This window comes from Phycodurus eques, chromosome 19 (assembly GCF_024500275.1).
Source record: "Phycodurus eques isolate BA_2022a chromosome 19, UOR_Pequ_1.1, whole genome shotgun sequence".
NCBI classification, from domain to species: Eukaryota; Metazoa; Chordata; class Actinopteri; order Syngnathiformes; family Syngnathidae; genus Phycodurus; species Phycodurus eques.
In genome coordinates, this window is record NC_084543.1 from 2,380,496 (window position 1) to 2,397,087 (window position 16,592).

Genomic DNA, 16,592 nt, shown 5'->3' on the forward strand with positions numbered 1-16,592 from the left:
GTTCGTTATCGGGCCTGCGGGCCATACTGCAGCACAGATGGGGCGGACAGAAGGGGAGCGGCGACGGCCCACGTGCTTTCTGGAGAGACGAGGGGGTGCGTGGCTGAGCCACAGAAGAGGGGGCGAGGCTACGTGAGAGGGAGAGAAAACCACAAGCCACAATGCCAGAGTCACGCGCATGAAGCTAATCTGATGTTCGAGCCTAGCCCCAGTGGTGGTAAAGAAACCAACAATTTCTATATTAAGTTACTGTGTAGAAAGAAAAGGTCATTATAATAATAAATGAATTCAGCATGGAACCTCCAAAGTTTGACATGATTTCCGATTTTCATTTCTGTTTCTCCCAAAACAGTTTGTCTACTATTTTTGTATTTTGGGCAAATATTTTGAACAATAGTTTTGTATTGTTTTTAATATTTAATATATTTGAGTATTTTTTGTCTGTCCCATGAATTCTTTTGTAAAATATTTTGTATTATTGTCGAATATGTTTGCATTTTTCTTCTAATGTTATTATCTACCATATTTGTACTTTTATTATAATATTTTTAATACCTGTGTATTTTTCTTCTCGTGTCTCATCGCATTGTTTTGCAATCTTGAGGAATTTTTCATGTATCGTTTTGGAATATTATTATTGCCTAATATTTTTGCATTTTTCTTGATATTCTAGTCTAATATTTTACACTTGTAATATTTTTGTATTTTTCTGTAATATCTGTATTTTTCCATGTAACACTTTTGTCTAATAGTTCATATTATTGTCTACTATTTTTGCAATTTTCCTGCAATATTTAATTCTAAAATTTTGCACTTTTAATATTTAAGTATTATTCTGTAATATATTTTAATATTGTTTTCTTCTAGTATTAACGCATTATTTTGTAATATTTTTGTATTGTCCATATCATTTTTCTGTCTAATATTTAGTATTATTGTCTACTCACTTAGGCCTAGTGTATTTTGGAAGCCATGATGGTGGTAATTTAAGAGCGAAGTATTTACTTAGGTGGTACCTGGGGTAAAAAGATCCCAACACCTAGCTTCGCTATTTTCCAAAAGGGGAAAGGATACTTTCCTAGACTGATAAAAGCTTTCTGTCCAACGAGAGACCGAAACAGAAGGGGTAAGAAAAGAGAAGGCAGCGGTTGCGTTGCGGACGTGTTTCCAAAGACAGCGCTGCCCATTTTGCTCTTGAAAGAGACTGCGAAAGCAAAGCGCGTCCGTCGCTCCTTCATCTGCTCTTCATCCGCCTGCCAACGGTGCCAACCTGGATCAGGATGAGTCACGCCAGAGAGGATTTTTACCCTTACGCCGGAGACAATAAGCGATCAGCGCCTTGCTCTGTGTTTGTTTTCTCATTGTGCCGAGATTGTCGCCATGGCAGCGTTATCGTAACACTACATGCAATCGGTGGGACAACTTTGTTTTTGTTCTTTTTTACTCCACTAGACCTTCTGTTAGGAAAGGAACGGAAAGGTCAGTGTTGCCAACGTCATTATTTGGCCGCTAGATTTAGAGACTTTTCAGACACATGTAGCGTTTTTGCTCTGGCACCAAGACACAACTTCCTGTGTAGGCGTTCATGTACTGCAATCCCTACGATGAGACGTGTGTAATCGCTGATGGAAGGAACGGTAGCCCTCGGATGCTTACCTTCACAGATCCGGTCAAGCCGCTGCCTCTTGACTTTGTGTTTGTCGGTGAGGGACATGGCCTCCAAAAAGGACGTCTCGGCTCAACGGGCTGCAGGTGGGGGTGTGGGGGGCGGGGGGTGGGGGCGGGGGCAATTAGGGTTTATGACCACTGACAAGGTTCAGGCGCCTCTAGTGCACTGTCGGCACTGCTCCCCGGGGCATAACGCCTCGGCACATACACCTGAAGCAGAAAAAAAAACAAAAAACGCATTGTACTTTTCAGACCACTTATTAGGTAAATAAGTAGTGCATTCCATTTTGTCTTCATTTGATCAACAAATCAGTTCAACAATATCAGCAAGCATCTTAGTGATGAAGCCATCGGTTGATTAAGCTTTGCCAACAAATTCAATTAATTTTGGGGATTAAAAAAAAAAAAAAGGAAAATCAAGGAAATGTTGAAATACAGCATGTTAAAAACACAAAAAATGAGTCTGTACAGTGGAATCCCGCTCCCACAAATAGCAAAAATATCCGGGTAATTATATAATTGAAAATAAAAATTAAATAACTGACACCCATTAGAATTTCATTGAAAAGAAAAAAAAAATAACCCCAAAAAGTTGTTGAAAAAGTGGGGATAAACCGCCAATAAGCATTTTTGGGGTTGCCCCCCCCCCCAAAAAAAAGAGAAAACAAAAAGAAAAAAGGTTTGGGAAAAAAGGAAACAAATTGAAGAAAAAATTCAAACAATCAGCAAATAGGTGAACCCACGGGTGGCAAACCCCAAGTATGAGGGGTCCACAGTATTTTTATTTCAAATGTTTTTTTCTACCATTTGGTTTTTTTTTCATCAAATATTTTTTGTGTTTGCTATTTTTGCACATTTGTGCATCTCTATGCCTTTTTGTAACATTGCATATTTGTAATGAAATATTTTTGCGTTTGTCGAATATATCTGTTTTTCATCTGTCTTGTTTGTTTTTCATATTTTTTCAAAACATTTTGTCATTATTCAGAATGTCTGTGCATTTTATAATTTTTTATTTTTTTTTCAAATAATTGTATTTTATGTCAAGTTTTCAAATAATTTTCATCCATGCTTGTTTTTTATTATTGTTCTTCTTATTATTATTTATAATTAAAATGTTTTGTATTTTTTCTATTTGTGTTTTCCATCTTTCATCTTCCCCCCCCCCCCCCCCAATTTATTTGATTGAGTGTATTCTTCCAGCAATACTTGTGTATTTTTAAAATATGTTTTTCATGTAATATAGTTTGTATTTTTGTCTTTATTAGTTACTATTATTATTTTTAGATTTTGTTGTACTATTTTTGTGATTTTCTTTCCATCTAATATTGCTTTTGTTCTATTTCCTAATATTTTTGCATATTTTAAATTGTTTTCCGTGATTGTTTTTCCAATATTCATGTTTTTTTCCATTAAATGTTTTTGTTTTATTTTTTGCCTTTTTTTTTTTACATACGTATTTCTTTTAAACGTGTATTTTTTGTGCAATACCTTTTTTTTTTTTTTTTTTTTTTATAAACTTTCTAGTAGTATTTGGGTGTTTTTCTTCAAATTTTCTTCTAATCATATTTGGGCTTTTTCCCCACTATGTTATTGCTATGGTGCAAAGATACAGCATTGTGTCAAGAATGTACTTGTAACTAACACGGTAATCAGTCAAAGTCATGCACTTACTGAAGAGAGCAGGTAGGATTCGAGATGCATCGAGAGAAAATATGGTCAATATTGCAATGTTAGTTGTTAATCCTAAAAGAACACACAGCCTGAAAGAAAGAGGGTGATGTAACAACACATTGAGCCCAGTAGAGGGTAGCTGTAAAGCAACTCACAGAGTGTAACTCAATCTCGAAGGAATCAATGCCCTTTTCTTTTTCCTTTAACGACTTTAAACAGGAATTCCCGCAGAGGGAAAATGCATCTTATTTGCTAATCGCCGGCACGCATCGCAGGCAATGGTGCACAAATGTGTTGTTGTTCGAGAGAAACCCAAAAAGCGAGACAAGCTGGGTTTTTTACCTTCTCACTGGCACAAGTACACTGCAAGTGCAGCAGAAAAATAAACACACAAAAAGGATTAATTGTTGCGCTAAAAAACTGCTTGTTCAGTACCAGAGGCAGCCTTTCTCCCTCCCGCCGACTCCACAGAGGTTTTTGTCTGATGTAAGCATGCAAGCAAGCTACACAAATAAAACATTGAAAAACATTTCTTGCCTGAGGTCTTTAAAGTCCTCTGTGAAGGGAAGTAGTCCAAAAACGGAAACATCAAATTGTTTACAATGGAAACGAAACACTCTCAAGAAGTTAAGGTAGCCAAATGGCGGTTATAACCCTCACAACGTTTCTAGCAACAGACTTTTTTGGCGACAGTTCTTGCCAGGGGCAAAGCACCAGATTGTGGGCGTAATCATACATACAGCACCTTCATAGAGGGCCCCCTCCATGAAGGGAGTGGGGGCTTTAATATTTATTTTATGTCAAAAGTGCACACTGGCCACGGTTTTTGCGTGATTCACAACATCCTGTTTCTGCCAAAAGTCCTTCGGTGGGCAAAAATGACAAGCACCATCTCAAAGCAAATCAAACAGAAGTTTAATTGGATGTAATAATTGTGAAGCTGATGTAAAAAAAGGGTCCTATGTTTTAAATGTAACTTGGCTTGTTGTGATGCTTTTGATTGAAATAACTTTGATTTCAGTAAATATGACTTCCCAATGCTGCCAACTCGATAAATGACTATTTTCGGTTCTTTCAAACATGTCTAATGTCTTGCATAATCATTTGGAAAAGTGAGTTTTAATTTTTTTTTATTTTTCAAAAAATACTTTTCATTGGGAGGTTTGTTCAAAAACATTTGAATTAAATTCTGACGGTTGATGACTTGAAAATTATTGCAACTATCATTTGTAGCAACTATTTAGAAAAATCAGAAAAACATATCAGATGCATAATCATTTAGAACAATGCAGCGGACCTTTCGGAACAATTTAGAGCACCATCAAAACGCTCGGTAGTAGCAGGTTCGCAGATACTTGAACATTTGGCCGTAAGTGACAGAGATGTATGAAATGTCTGAAAATAATTACGTTGTATGACTGGCCACGCTGGTCGTCCGTCAGCAGGGGATTTGGGGGCGAAGCGGTGGTTTCAATTAGCCACGGGCTGAAACACTTACCGGCGTGATTAGTCGATGAATGGATTTAGCAGCAGACGGGTACTTGACAGGTGATCGATCGCCAATGTTGCTTGTGGTCGTTTAACTGAGTGCTAGTGAAACGAGCTTGCGGCTCTTTGGTCGGTGATCCAAACCCCCGTGACATTTTTTATATTAAAGAACCATCAAAAAACTTTGCCGTCGCAGGATCATAAAGGCAAAACATTTGGGGGAAAGAGGTTGTGATGTTTGAAATATGTCGGTCAGATTCTGGACAATCGGCCACCATGGTCGTCCCACTTCGTTACCAGAGTGATGAAGGGGCTGGTACCAATTAGCCTCCTGAAACACTTAGCAGTCTCATTAGTCGATTAATGGATTAGCGGCAGACGAATTCTTGACAAGTGATTGATCACCGTTGTTGCTTGTGGTCGTTTAACTGAGTTCTAGTGAACTGCGCTACGAGGATTTGGACTAAAACACAAAAATGCGAAGAACCTAGGATTGGGCGATTATTGGATTTTATCAATGAATTCAAGTTTATTTCTCAGGAAGATTTAGTGTTGTTGTTTTTTTCAGCTTCCGTAGTTCAAAGCTCAATCCCGCTGACATGCACTGGTTCTACTAACAACATGGCCGCAAACAGAGAGGAGCTAGTTTACAAATGCAGTCAGTGGTCCCAATTTAGGTATTTAGTCAATATATTTAGCAACTCATTCGACCACTCTAGCGACTGTTTTTCAACGAGTGAATTTAATTCCTGCTTAGAAACAGACATGACCGGAATCTTTGTCACATTGTTTTCTATATGACAAGAAAGGAATTCAGTGGGAGGTAATCACAGACTCAATGGCGCTAAACACCACCAAAGACACGCACGCTGCCCTATGAATCGTGTTTACGCACGTTTTACCAAAAGGGAGTATTTTTTGTTTTTATTATCTGTAAGGGGAAAAAAATGTCTCTTGGTTCTGTGGAAGTCGATACAAGTTAATGCTGGAAATAAAAACTGTCAGAGCTTTAGTATCAGGATACATAAAAAAAATAAATAAATAGAAGTTTTCATTTGCTTTTTCCATAAGCACAGAGGAAAACAATTGAATCAGATTGTAATGGTAAAAAAAAAGAACCCGAAGCCAACTTGATCCATTTTTGTTTGTGCCATCCATCTTCCAACTGAGAGGCAAATACCGACCGATTCGAATTAACCTGGACTAGCCTGTTACAAAGACAAACCGTCCAAGTGAGAGTACGCGCAGCGGGCGTCTCTGGATGCAACTTAATTATTCAAAAGGTCACGGCCACCTGTGCGAGGCCGACGCTCAGTTGCTGCGAGAGAGGCAAAACGGCAAAGGAAGTCATTTGGAGGAGTCATCAATTTCCCCCTCAAACGCATCCAGAGTTAATTGGCCACAATTAATTAGCTGACATTAAGCCAAGGGGGATGTGGGGGGCTCCTTCCAATAAATCTCGGGATGGAAGGTGACGGAGGAGACATTCGCGCCGATGCACCAATAGCAATACATCTCCACGAGTGTCAGTCAAATGTCGCAAGGCTGAGATTTACTCCATCTGACGCCCGAGTGATGGATGAGTCCGGAAAATCTATACCGCCTCCTATTTACATTCAAAACCATGAGCCTCAGAATATTTGTTAGATCTTGAAAAAAATGACAAAACTACAATGTTGAGATGCAACAAGCCACCAAAATTAGGGATGTCCCAATCTCATTTTCTCTCTTTTTTGCACAAAGAGACTAAGTCACTTGATTTAGAGTATCTGGAGATACCGGGTCCCGATTACAATACCTCAGCAATGCCTTAAGAAGAAGAAGAAGAAGAAGAAGAAGAAAAGCACAATCCAAATTGTCTGAATAATTTTTTTTTTTTTTTTTTAAATAAATGCATCCCAGGACGATACTTGTTTATATAGCTATAAGTCTTGTGCAGCAGTGGTTCAAACCAAGTAAATAAATAAAATCTTTTTATAGTATATCATTCGCGCAGCACAAAATAACAATGCAAACAAATTATATTAAAATATCCTGTCTAGAATAAACTAAATTCAAATATCAGAAATTCCATTTAGTGCAGTAATAAAATACAGATCTTAATTGGTCAATAAATTAATTTCACACAGTGCAAAGTTGTAGTAGTAAAACTAGAGTGGCTAACTTCACTGCGAAGGTACCATAGCTCCAAAAAGATTTGGGAGAGGTGGACAAATTTCCTTATATTCCTACTACAAGTTCAGGAAGGCTTTTCAACATTTGTCGGAAAAAATAAAAAAGGGAATTTCTCAACCTCAATGCTGAACTGACTAACTTCTAATCTTTCTCATCATCCATTCGGCAAAGTTTTGTCACTAACAGAGCTTTTTACACGATTTTAATGTCAACATTTTTTGGCAATTAAATAGGGATGTAATCTGCAACAGCTGCAGCAGCACTGTGGGCGGCAGCAGCGGACACGTTATTGTTCATCTTGACACAACACTAATTTGACACTTTAAAGCTCTCTAAAGATTAAAATGAAGTCGGATTAGAGGGGTGAGATTTTTCACGCAGAGCGGTTCAATGGGTTGAATATTAGGCAACTGCAAATGCTTAACGCAGTAAAATAACTGTAAAAAAGGTTCACTAATTAACACTACCTAAGTGAAGGACTGCAATCAATCATCACATGACAAATGATCTACAAAAATATGCGTGCAGTGTTTTTGAGGGAAAGCATTGCCTCAGGATGATCGTGAATGTGAATTCAAGGAATTTGTTTTATATGCGCCGGACGGCTGGATGGGAAGATTATCTGTTTATTTTTAGTAAACTAACAAGTTTAATCTCTTACACAAAATATTTTCTCAATCGACAGTACAAACATTTTGATGATGCTCTAAAAAGAAAATGTAAAGGACACATTGAAAAGATGACGTTAGATAACGCTCAGCAGACGCCGAAGAAGAAATCTGAGGTGCAGCAAATATTACAGTAATCCGACATTGTACGGCAAGGAGTTTGTTGAAAAGCTCAGCAGGCCTCTGCAGAGATGCTGATGCCAGCCTCCTTAAAAGCACAACAGCAGATCAAATGTGTCTCAGTCGGATGTTATAAAATGGGAACGCTTCAAAGAAGAAGAAACAAAACACCTATCGTCAAACATTTTTTTAGTTAGTCTGAGTCTCTGCGTCTTTAAAACTTGGTCTTGACTTGCTCTCAACCCTTAAAAGTCTAGGTCTTAACTGTCCAGGTTCCTAAAATTCTCAGTCTTAAATTGGTCTACTCTCAACCCAACTCCCGCCCTTTGTCTCAGATCCTCAGTCTTGATCACGACTTTGTCTTGGGTTCTTACAGTCTCACTCTTGAATTGGTCTTGATTCCTTAAAAGTCTTGTAATCCTGACTTGGTCTCAACCCTTCCAAATCTCCGTCTTGACTTAGTCTCGGTTCCTTAAAGTGTCAGTTTTGACTTGGTCTCAACACATCAAAGTCTTGGTCTTGACTTGGGCTTAACCTTTGAAAATATCTGTCTTCACTGGGTCTCAAAGTCTCTAGCAGGTAACCCTTCAGTCAAAGCACAGTTTGAACAATGGCGGTGATCCCACCCCCTTGTCCAGATACTGGAGTTCCTCCAGATGTAAATCTCTCAATGCCGTGCCAAAACAAAGAAAGAGAAAACAGGAAGGTGTGGTCACCAGGCAACACCAGCTCGGCTCATCTATTAATATCCCACTTTTTACATGCCCGGCTCCTAGTCCCCCTCCTCCCCCGGGCACCGTAAAGTGTGATTTCCATGCTCCAAATGAGGTCCGCGATATGCGTGGGCAGGTGACAGCTTGACGCAATTATAATTAGCTGGAAAACCGTGCGAAAAAAATGCTTCCCACTTGCAGAACTTGCGCAATCAGGAACGATCTTTGCATTTAAGAAATATACTGTGTTCCACTGAGCGCAATTTACATCCAATCAATACGCTCGCAAAGTTCCAGCAGGCGAGGTTATCTGTGTACAGCAGAAGCCGGAGCAAAAAAAATAAAAATAAATCAATCAAATAAAATCACAGAACAGAAAAAAAAGAGCCTGCACCGTGCCAACCTGGTGAGCACAGGGAAGGCATGGCGCTACCATCTACCCTAAAAGCGAGAAGCCAAGCTCAGACCAGCTGCCTGGTCCCAGCTCAGTTCCCTTTGCATCCTTCCAGAAAAAGATTTGCACTCCAGAAATTGAGGTGCTTCCACTCTATGCCTAACCGTCCCCCGTGGAATGTGCCCACAAACTCCCCGCAAGATGGTTGGGACAGCCTGTGCTGCTGTACACGTCTTTGCATTGGGAGTGGGCCAATTCAAACAATGTGCTGATACAGTCCAGAGTACAAGCGGTGAACCGAGCTGCAAACCACAGATGAGGACTCGCGCAGCCGGGAATGCTTAAAAGGATAATACCAGGTTGTTCAAAGGTTGGGTTTTCCTCCTGTAACTCGGCAATTAGAATAACACGGCAAATTCATAACCTTCGACTAAACGCGGCCGGTTATTTAACCAACAAAGACAATTTGTTCCGGGAACCTGTTGCTTGGATTTGAATCTTCCACGTAGGAAATTCCCAGGGTTGAATGTCACTGTCATAAAACTTAGAAAACAGCGCAAAGGGAGTCCCGAGATACGAGGATTTCGAGATAACCAAATGTGTCTAGTGAACTAGTTTGCGCACTGGCATAAGAATATGCAGTCACGTGGCACATGGCACACTCAATTGCAGTTAGTTAGAGCTCTCAGTGCCATGAGGCACACATAGGCCGCAATTGCGGTTTCTGTAATCTGTAAAGTACTAACCAGGACCGACCCTGATTAGCTTCCGAGATCGGGCACTCCCAGGGTACCGCGCGGGGCACTCAATTACAGTACTGACTTTTTTCTATTTGATTATCTTAGATTTATTGTGGAATAGTGTTTTTCCATACAATATTCTACTGTAATTTTAACTTTACCACTACATTTAGCGATAGTTAACGCGTTTATATTACATATATTGTTTCTACGTGTTTATTAATTCTAGTTATGTCGCCGCCGAAAGGAACCTAACTCCTTCGTAAAGCGAGGAACCCCTGTACAGGTTAAACTTTAAGGTAGCATTTTAGCATATGCGTTTACTGTTCGCAAGTGCAAAAAAGCTTTTGTCTCCTGAACCCTGCACCAGCTTTACACCAGAGTCCTAGTATTCCGCTATTCCCTCTCGCACAGCCGCCGTTCTACTCTGGAAACTGGTCTCCCATCTATTTCAGGGACAAGTGTAAAAGGGGTTAAAAGTAACTGCTGACATAGAGAAATTGTAGACATACAACCTCCCATCAAAGTTGTTCTATCAAATGTTTTCATACATATCCACACTGACTGGCTACAACTTTATGAACACCAGCACGACACCCAAGACGCCGGGGCAATGTTGGGGGTGAATGGTCCACACTTAACAAAGAAGAATTTTCTTTTCACACATTCTTTTTCCAGTCAATGACTTGAACCAGGATCCCCATGGGAGCAAGCGGAGACCTAAACCACGGCTGGTTGAGAGAGGTTCGAACCGGGACAATGTGAATTGGAGTCATTCTCTTAGACCACTTGACCAGCTTCGGCTGCTCAGTAGGAATTGGCAGTGTTGGGATTTGAACCCACGCCTCTTAAGAGAATAGAACCTCAATTGAGGGCTTTAGGTCGCTCAGCCACGCTACCAGCCTCAGATTTCAGTTTTATCAGTTTATTTCAGTGTGGTTTTCAATAATTTCATCCCTGTGTGTAAGCAATAAGTGTGTGAAAGGTTTTCTACAGAGACAGGTGATTAAGCTCTTGCTACTACACTGTCTCCGCTTGAACTGGAACTTTGCCTTAAAAAGTCTTTTTTTCACTTTAGCTGGCTGCATTTGAGAGAAACACTAGCTTTTTAGTCCAACCCCTGCTGATGACCATGGGCTCACAAGACAAGGTTGCCCCCCCCTTGCTCATCTTTGTTCTCCCTCTACCACATGGTCCTATCATCTCAGGTTCGACTAATCCACCAGGCTTCGAGTCACCAGCACTAACACACACATTCGCACTGCTCACTCAATTAATCCTGGCCCAACCTTGGAGCTGGGAGATAAATGGTGTGGCGTCTCAGCGGGCTTTTTTTCACGCAAAGCCGTACTCCTTGTTCGCTAAATGTAGAACAGCTCTCTGGAGGACGGCTAGCCCTTCCGTCACCAATCCAAAGTGCTCCGACACTAAAAGATGACTGCCAGGAACAGGTTGGCGCAGCGTTTTTTTCCGCCTTTTGGCCGTGTTGCTGTCCTGTACAGAATAGTTAAGCCAAGCCTCTGAGATAGTATCAGGGCTGTCATAGGAGGGAAGATATCTGTATGTAAGGGAAATGCAAAGGCTGAGATGTAGAGTTTAACGCTTGACACCCAATTCTTTCGTTTCACTTTGTCTGACATATTAACCAGGAAGTATTGATATATATTGCATATTACACCTCCAATCGTCCCCCTTTTTAACTGGGCACAGACGGCTAAAGTCCAGGTCTTCTGTTATGGCTCCGATACCACAATTTTGCAGGATCCCCAGTCCTTGATTCATTATTTGATCGTGAAGAATTCAATAAATTGCGTGGAACTGATTGTGTAGGGGCTGCATGGTGGACAAGTGGTTAGCACATCTGGGACTAATGTTTTAACCATTCGACCACTGTGCTGCCCATTCTGAAAGTTTGGACATTAAAATAAATAAATAAATAAATAAAAATAATCACCCAAACAGAGGCCGTTTACGGTCATCTGCTTCATCGTTATCCTAAGAACACGCATTCCTGAAGTCAGGCAACCCTCCAGGACACCTGCATCGTTGGCCACCTTAATTTTGTTAATATCTTATTCATTGATCGCTATTTTTCCTGCATATAGTAAACCACTGATACTACATCGGAAGTTGTCAAACCTCCGGCTCGACTTCAAGCCCCTGAAGTCCTGCATTGGTACCATACACGCAGGGCAGCTAGCCGGGAAAAAGGCAGGAAAAGATAAAATGACAATGTTGGCGTTACCGTGACGGCAGTTGTAGTCAATTTCCCGAGGCCATCCAAGCAGAAAGCCTGTCGTAAATCGTGCCAATGAGGCATCTTATCTGGACAGACATGACAATCCTTTTAACACTTGACACCTCCTGCCACCGATAATGGTCTCTCCCATTGAAGAACACTGTAACCGGCTACCTTTCATTTTCTTTTAAAGATGCTACTTGAGTCCAGAGGGGCTGCGATGCGGGTGTTACAGTTACAAGTGAAAAATGACCCCCAGAGTGCAATCGGCCTGCCGGATTAACTGCAGAGTAAAAAAAAGTGCTGATGGGGAACAAAAGAATAAAAACAACTATTCATCACCGTCAAACCAATGCGCTTCTCAAACTGCACTGCTTGAGTTATTTTGCAGCGGTGCCGTGGTGGCAGCTGCGGAGATAAAGACGCCTCGAACCTCAGATTGATTCCAATGCACCCACCTCCTCTGCATCCAAACAGGGAGCGTGTTCTGTCTCCTAAGTGATCATTTTCTCAATTTTCTGAAATAAATGCAATCCACCCCCCCCCCCCACCCCCACCGCCCAAAAAAACCCAACATCATTACTGCTGCGTGTTTTTGCTGAGACGGCATTTCCGCGCAGCCGCGGGTATTAGTACGGAAATTAATTCACTTTTTACACAAGTGGCTCGTTTCTAGCGCTTTGCTTGATTTTTAATGCTGGGGTTGCATAGGATGAGGAGAAACAAGGCTTTAAATGAATGTCAGGTCAACAATTAATTATTGTAATTAATTAGTGTAACTGACCATTGACAAGTATTGCAATTTGAGACTAGTTGGGTGCAGAAATTGGGTTGCAAAGTCAATCAAAACACAATGCACACATTACGTAGCGGTTCGAACAAGATATAATGCTTATGTTCGTGAGAGAAATTTGGTGTGAAACCATTCATTACTGTTGTCATGGTACCGGAATTCTGACTTTGATACTCTATCTATCCATCTAGATAGATAGATGGATGGATAGATTTGGCTTGATGAAAACACAATTAGCGTGTACTGCTTAGAAGTACTGGTACAACAATTACGTGGTATCGTTGTAGTTCTGATGGCGAGGATTCCCGGTACTTTTGTAGCGCAACCTTACATGGAAAATCCACAAGTAGTGCAATTCAAGCCCAACTACTATGCCACGTGTGACTTCATCAAACAACTTATGAGCTAATTGATTCGCTAAGTGCAATCTTGTTCTGCTTCTCCCTCATATCAAAGTGCATTTGAACAACAACAACTTGCTGTGTAGACACAATTCTCGTGCACATTGGCAATTTAAATGTATCCAATTCGTTTTGTGTGAAGAGGTCACACACACGTGGACGTTGTTGTGTTCAAATAGCAAAACACGGCCTCCTCCCAGGCCAAATCGCCCCCTCGCAGACACACATGGCTGTAGATGAGACACCATTAACATGGAAGAATCACGCGGACTGATTAAAAGACACAATGAGCGCCTCAGGCTTGAGGTCACTTGTGTTGTCTTAGTAGTGGTGTTGTTATATATATACTTCTCGCTTCCCATTTAGGCAGTAAACTAGTTGTGAATGGTTCCACACGCACCTTGCTTTTGAGAATGAACATGATATCATTGTTGGAACTGCTATGGAATGCACAAGTCCTGTTTTGATCCCCTCTGCCAACCATTTCGTCAGAAAAAAAAAAGTCAGGCCTGAATTGCTGTACTAGTGAATGGTTCAGCAGCAACCATGCGTTCTAGTATTAGCATTACATGTTGTTGGACCTGCTACACAAAATGTACATCCTGTTTTCAGTTCAACTGCCACCCATTCAGTCAGCAAAAAAAAAAAAAAAAAGTCAGGCCTGAACTGCTGTACTTGTGAATGGCTCCACAGCAACCCAGCATTCTAGCATCCACATTTCATGTTATCGGAATCACTCCGGAACATGTATTGACAGTTATTTTTTTTCATATGCCACCCAATTAGGCAGCAAACTAGTCAGGCCTGAATTACAATACTTGTGAATGGTTCCACAGCAACCCTACTATCGGAATCACTCTGGAACATTTTCTTACTGATTGGAGTTCATATGCCATCCATTTAGGCAGCAAACTCGCGGGGCCTGAATTGTAATGGTTCCACAACAACCTTGCTTTCGAGCATTAGCATGAAATCCGTTTTTAGTTCCTCTGCAGCCCCTCTAGGCAGCAAACAGATGTCTTAATATTACCAAAACCCACGTGGCTGCTCTAACCGACTGTCCTTAGTTGGCCTCTATTTCAACTTTGTCACAAAGTATGTTTTCTCTGATACAGTACAACATGTTTCTCGGCGCCAAGTAGCTGCGCACTCCTACAGCGATACCAACAAACATGACCTCCTCCTTCTTGTAGTTGGACTCCCACTCACCTCTACCTGGCTCACTCTGTGCAGAACCCTCTGACCCGAACAGCGCGTTTACACCAACACTACTCATGTTCAAAGTAACACAATTCAACTTAAGTTTTCATACTTTTATTAAGGTGTCCAAACACTACAAAACATTATGATTAAGTAGAACGTCCATCTTTTACAGCAGTCTGAAGTAAACTAGGCAATCCCATAGACAACAATTAAACCGAAATACTGGTGTTTGTTAGTTTCATTTGTACTGTGTGCAGTTAAATGTTTCATTTATGCTTTGATGATTTTGACCCATTCACTGCTGTGGACATTTAAATTTGTCAACGGGACTCTAACAGTTTACTGCCACCAACACAAATATTCATCAATTAAATTTTTCAATGGGTAGGCATGGAAAAGAGGTTAGAGTTGAAAGATGAAGGTTCGAAGGTGAATCTCGGCTCGTCACGTCGAATAGGAGGAAGAGCAATGCCAACACTTTGGAAGTTGGACAAGTTTACACTCCCAAGGGGGTCTTGTATATTTATGTAAACCGATCGTAAGAAAACAGGACGTAGTTCATGGAGTGAATCATGAACGGCATGTAAAAATACCACTGACGTTTAATGGAGTCAGTGTCACTTACGGTGCAGTTCCTAGTTTTACATCTGTAAATTAATGATTCTTTTGCCAACAAAAGCGCTTTCTCAGTCTTGTTTTTGTTGTTTTATAGCTTGAGGTGTACCAAAAGCAAAAACAATATTAGCGTCAAATTCACTGTTCCGCTTGACGTTTTCACACAAAGCTCGTTTTCTCTGTCTTTTAGTAAAAACCTGGTGTTTTTGGTGAAACCAACCCATGTTCTACTGCTGATTAATAAAGAACGGAAAAGGCTAGAAACAAACTTTTGTGGTGAAAGAAGATGATGTATACTCGTTTAGTAGGTTCAATGCTTTTATTGATACAGAACGCAATAAATGAACTCTCTGGGATCTCGCAGCCTCGCAAAACTTGTAATATCTTCTGAGGTGTGACCCCCCTGCCCCCATCCATCCATCCATCTGCTCCCAGACTATACTGCCCTCCACTCGCCACACACAGAGGGGCCGGATTAAATCAAGTGCACTGGAGAGCAGGGCCCCTATTACCCTTGCAGGAACCACTTCAGCGTCTGCTTTCCTAGCCAGCGTTTCTCCCCCTCCTTATTAGAAAAGCAGAAGGCTTAAGTCAGCCGGGAGGTCGGGGGTGGGCCTCGGGGCGGCCCCTTCGTGGGTGCGACCTCGAAGGGGTGAGGGTAGGACGTGACCGAGATGACCGCGATAACAGGAGGGCTTGTTTGGCCATTGTTTAACACCTGATCGAAAGCGGAGGCGGGATAGTACGGGACACACTGCGCCACATTAACCGCGCTTGAATTATAGCGCAAAGCTAGCTGAATTAACTCCGTATATCAAGCTCGGTCGAAGGGGCCTGATCTGATCGGGGGCCTGGGGGAGTAGAGTAACCCAACATTTCTATCCCCCACCATTAAAGTTAACCGCTTCTCCCCTCTCTCTCTCTCCGGAGCTATAAAGCTGCCAAAAGGACGTCTGATTTATCCCGCACCCTGGTCTGGGCTTCTGTCCTAACTATCGCACGCCTCCAATTAATTTTTTTCCTCCATCCCCTCTCTCCTAAATGTGATGAGATTGCGGCATACCAGGGCAGGGGGAGGTGGTGGTGTTTCACAAAACTGCTGACTTGAGTTAATGCACAATTTCCTTAATAATGCCAAAACCTGCCTGTGAAAGCAGAAAAACAAAAAAAAAAACATACAAAGTGCTTTCCCCTGCTGCAGATGTAATTAAAGAGTCATCAAGGCAGCGTGTTATCAAACGTGTAAATGACAAGTGACTTAAGCAAACACAGCGGAGGCATCTTTGAGAGATGGTCGACACCGAATCCATTTGTCCGCCAACTCGCCGCCCACTCCTCTCCGCTTTTGTACCTTTCAACAGCGACGCCGCCAGTCAGACAAGTGTGAGGAAGACAGAGGCTGAAACTTCCAGCGACGGAACAGAAACGTTACATTAATTTAGACCCGGGAGCAGCACGAAGGATCCGATTGGCTTTATTAAACGGCATAGCCGAGTGGCGCAGCTGGCGTGTTTTAGCGTGAAAGAGGTTTATTAGCCTCTAAAGTGGCAGAGACAATTCACCAACACCTTCTTCTACACACCAAACCGACTATCTCCTCAAATAGTTCAAAACAATACAGAGATCGTGAGATGAAATTATATTAGAAGATATCATTGTTCATTACTTAATGGTTAGATTGGCGATATTATCTTAAAATAC

General features: G+C 41.4%; 1 protein-coding gene across 1 annotated transcript in view; it reads right to left on the minus strand.

The window, feature by feature from the left end:
- The window catches only part of LOC133417587 (C-terminal-binding protein 2), a 72,216-nt gene that overhangs the window by 37,340 nt on the left and 18,284 nt on the right, over nucleotides 1-16,592 (minus strand). Inside the window, exon 2 of the mRNA XM_061705416.1 lies at nucleotides 1,657-1,878. Within this exon, the coding sequence (XP_061561400.1) occupies nucleotides 1,657-1,714 (58 nt within the window). The 5' untranslated portion in view covers nucleotides 1,715-1,878. The remainder of the gene's footprint in view (nucleotides 1-1,656; nucleotides 1,879-16,592) is intronic.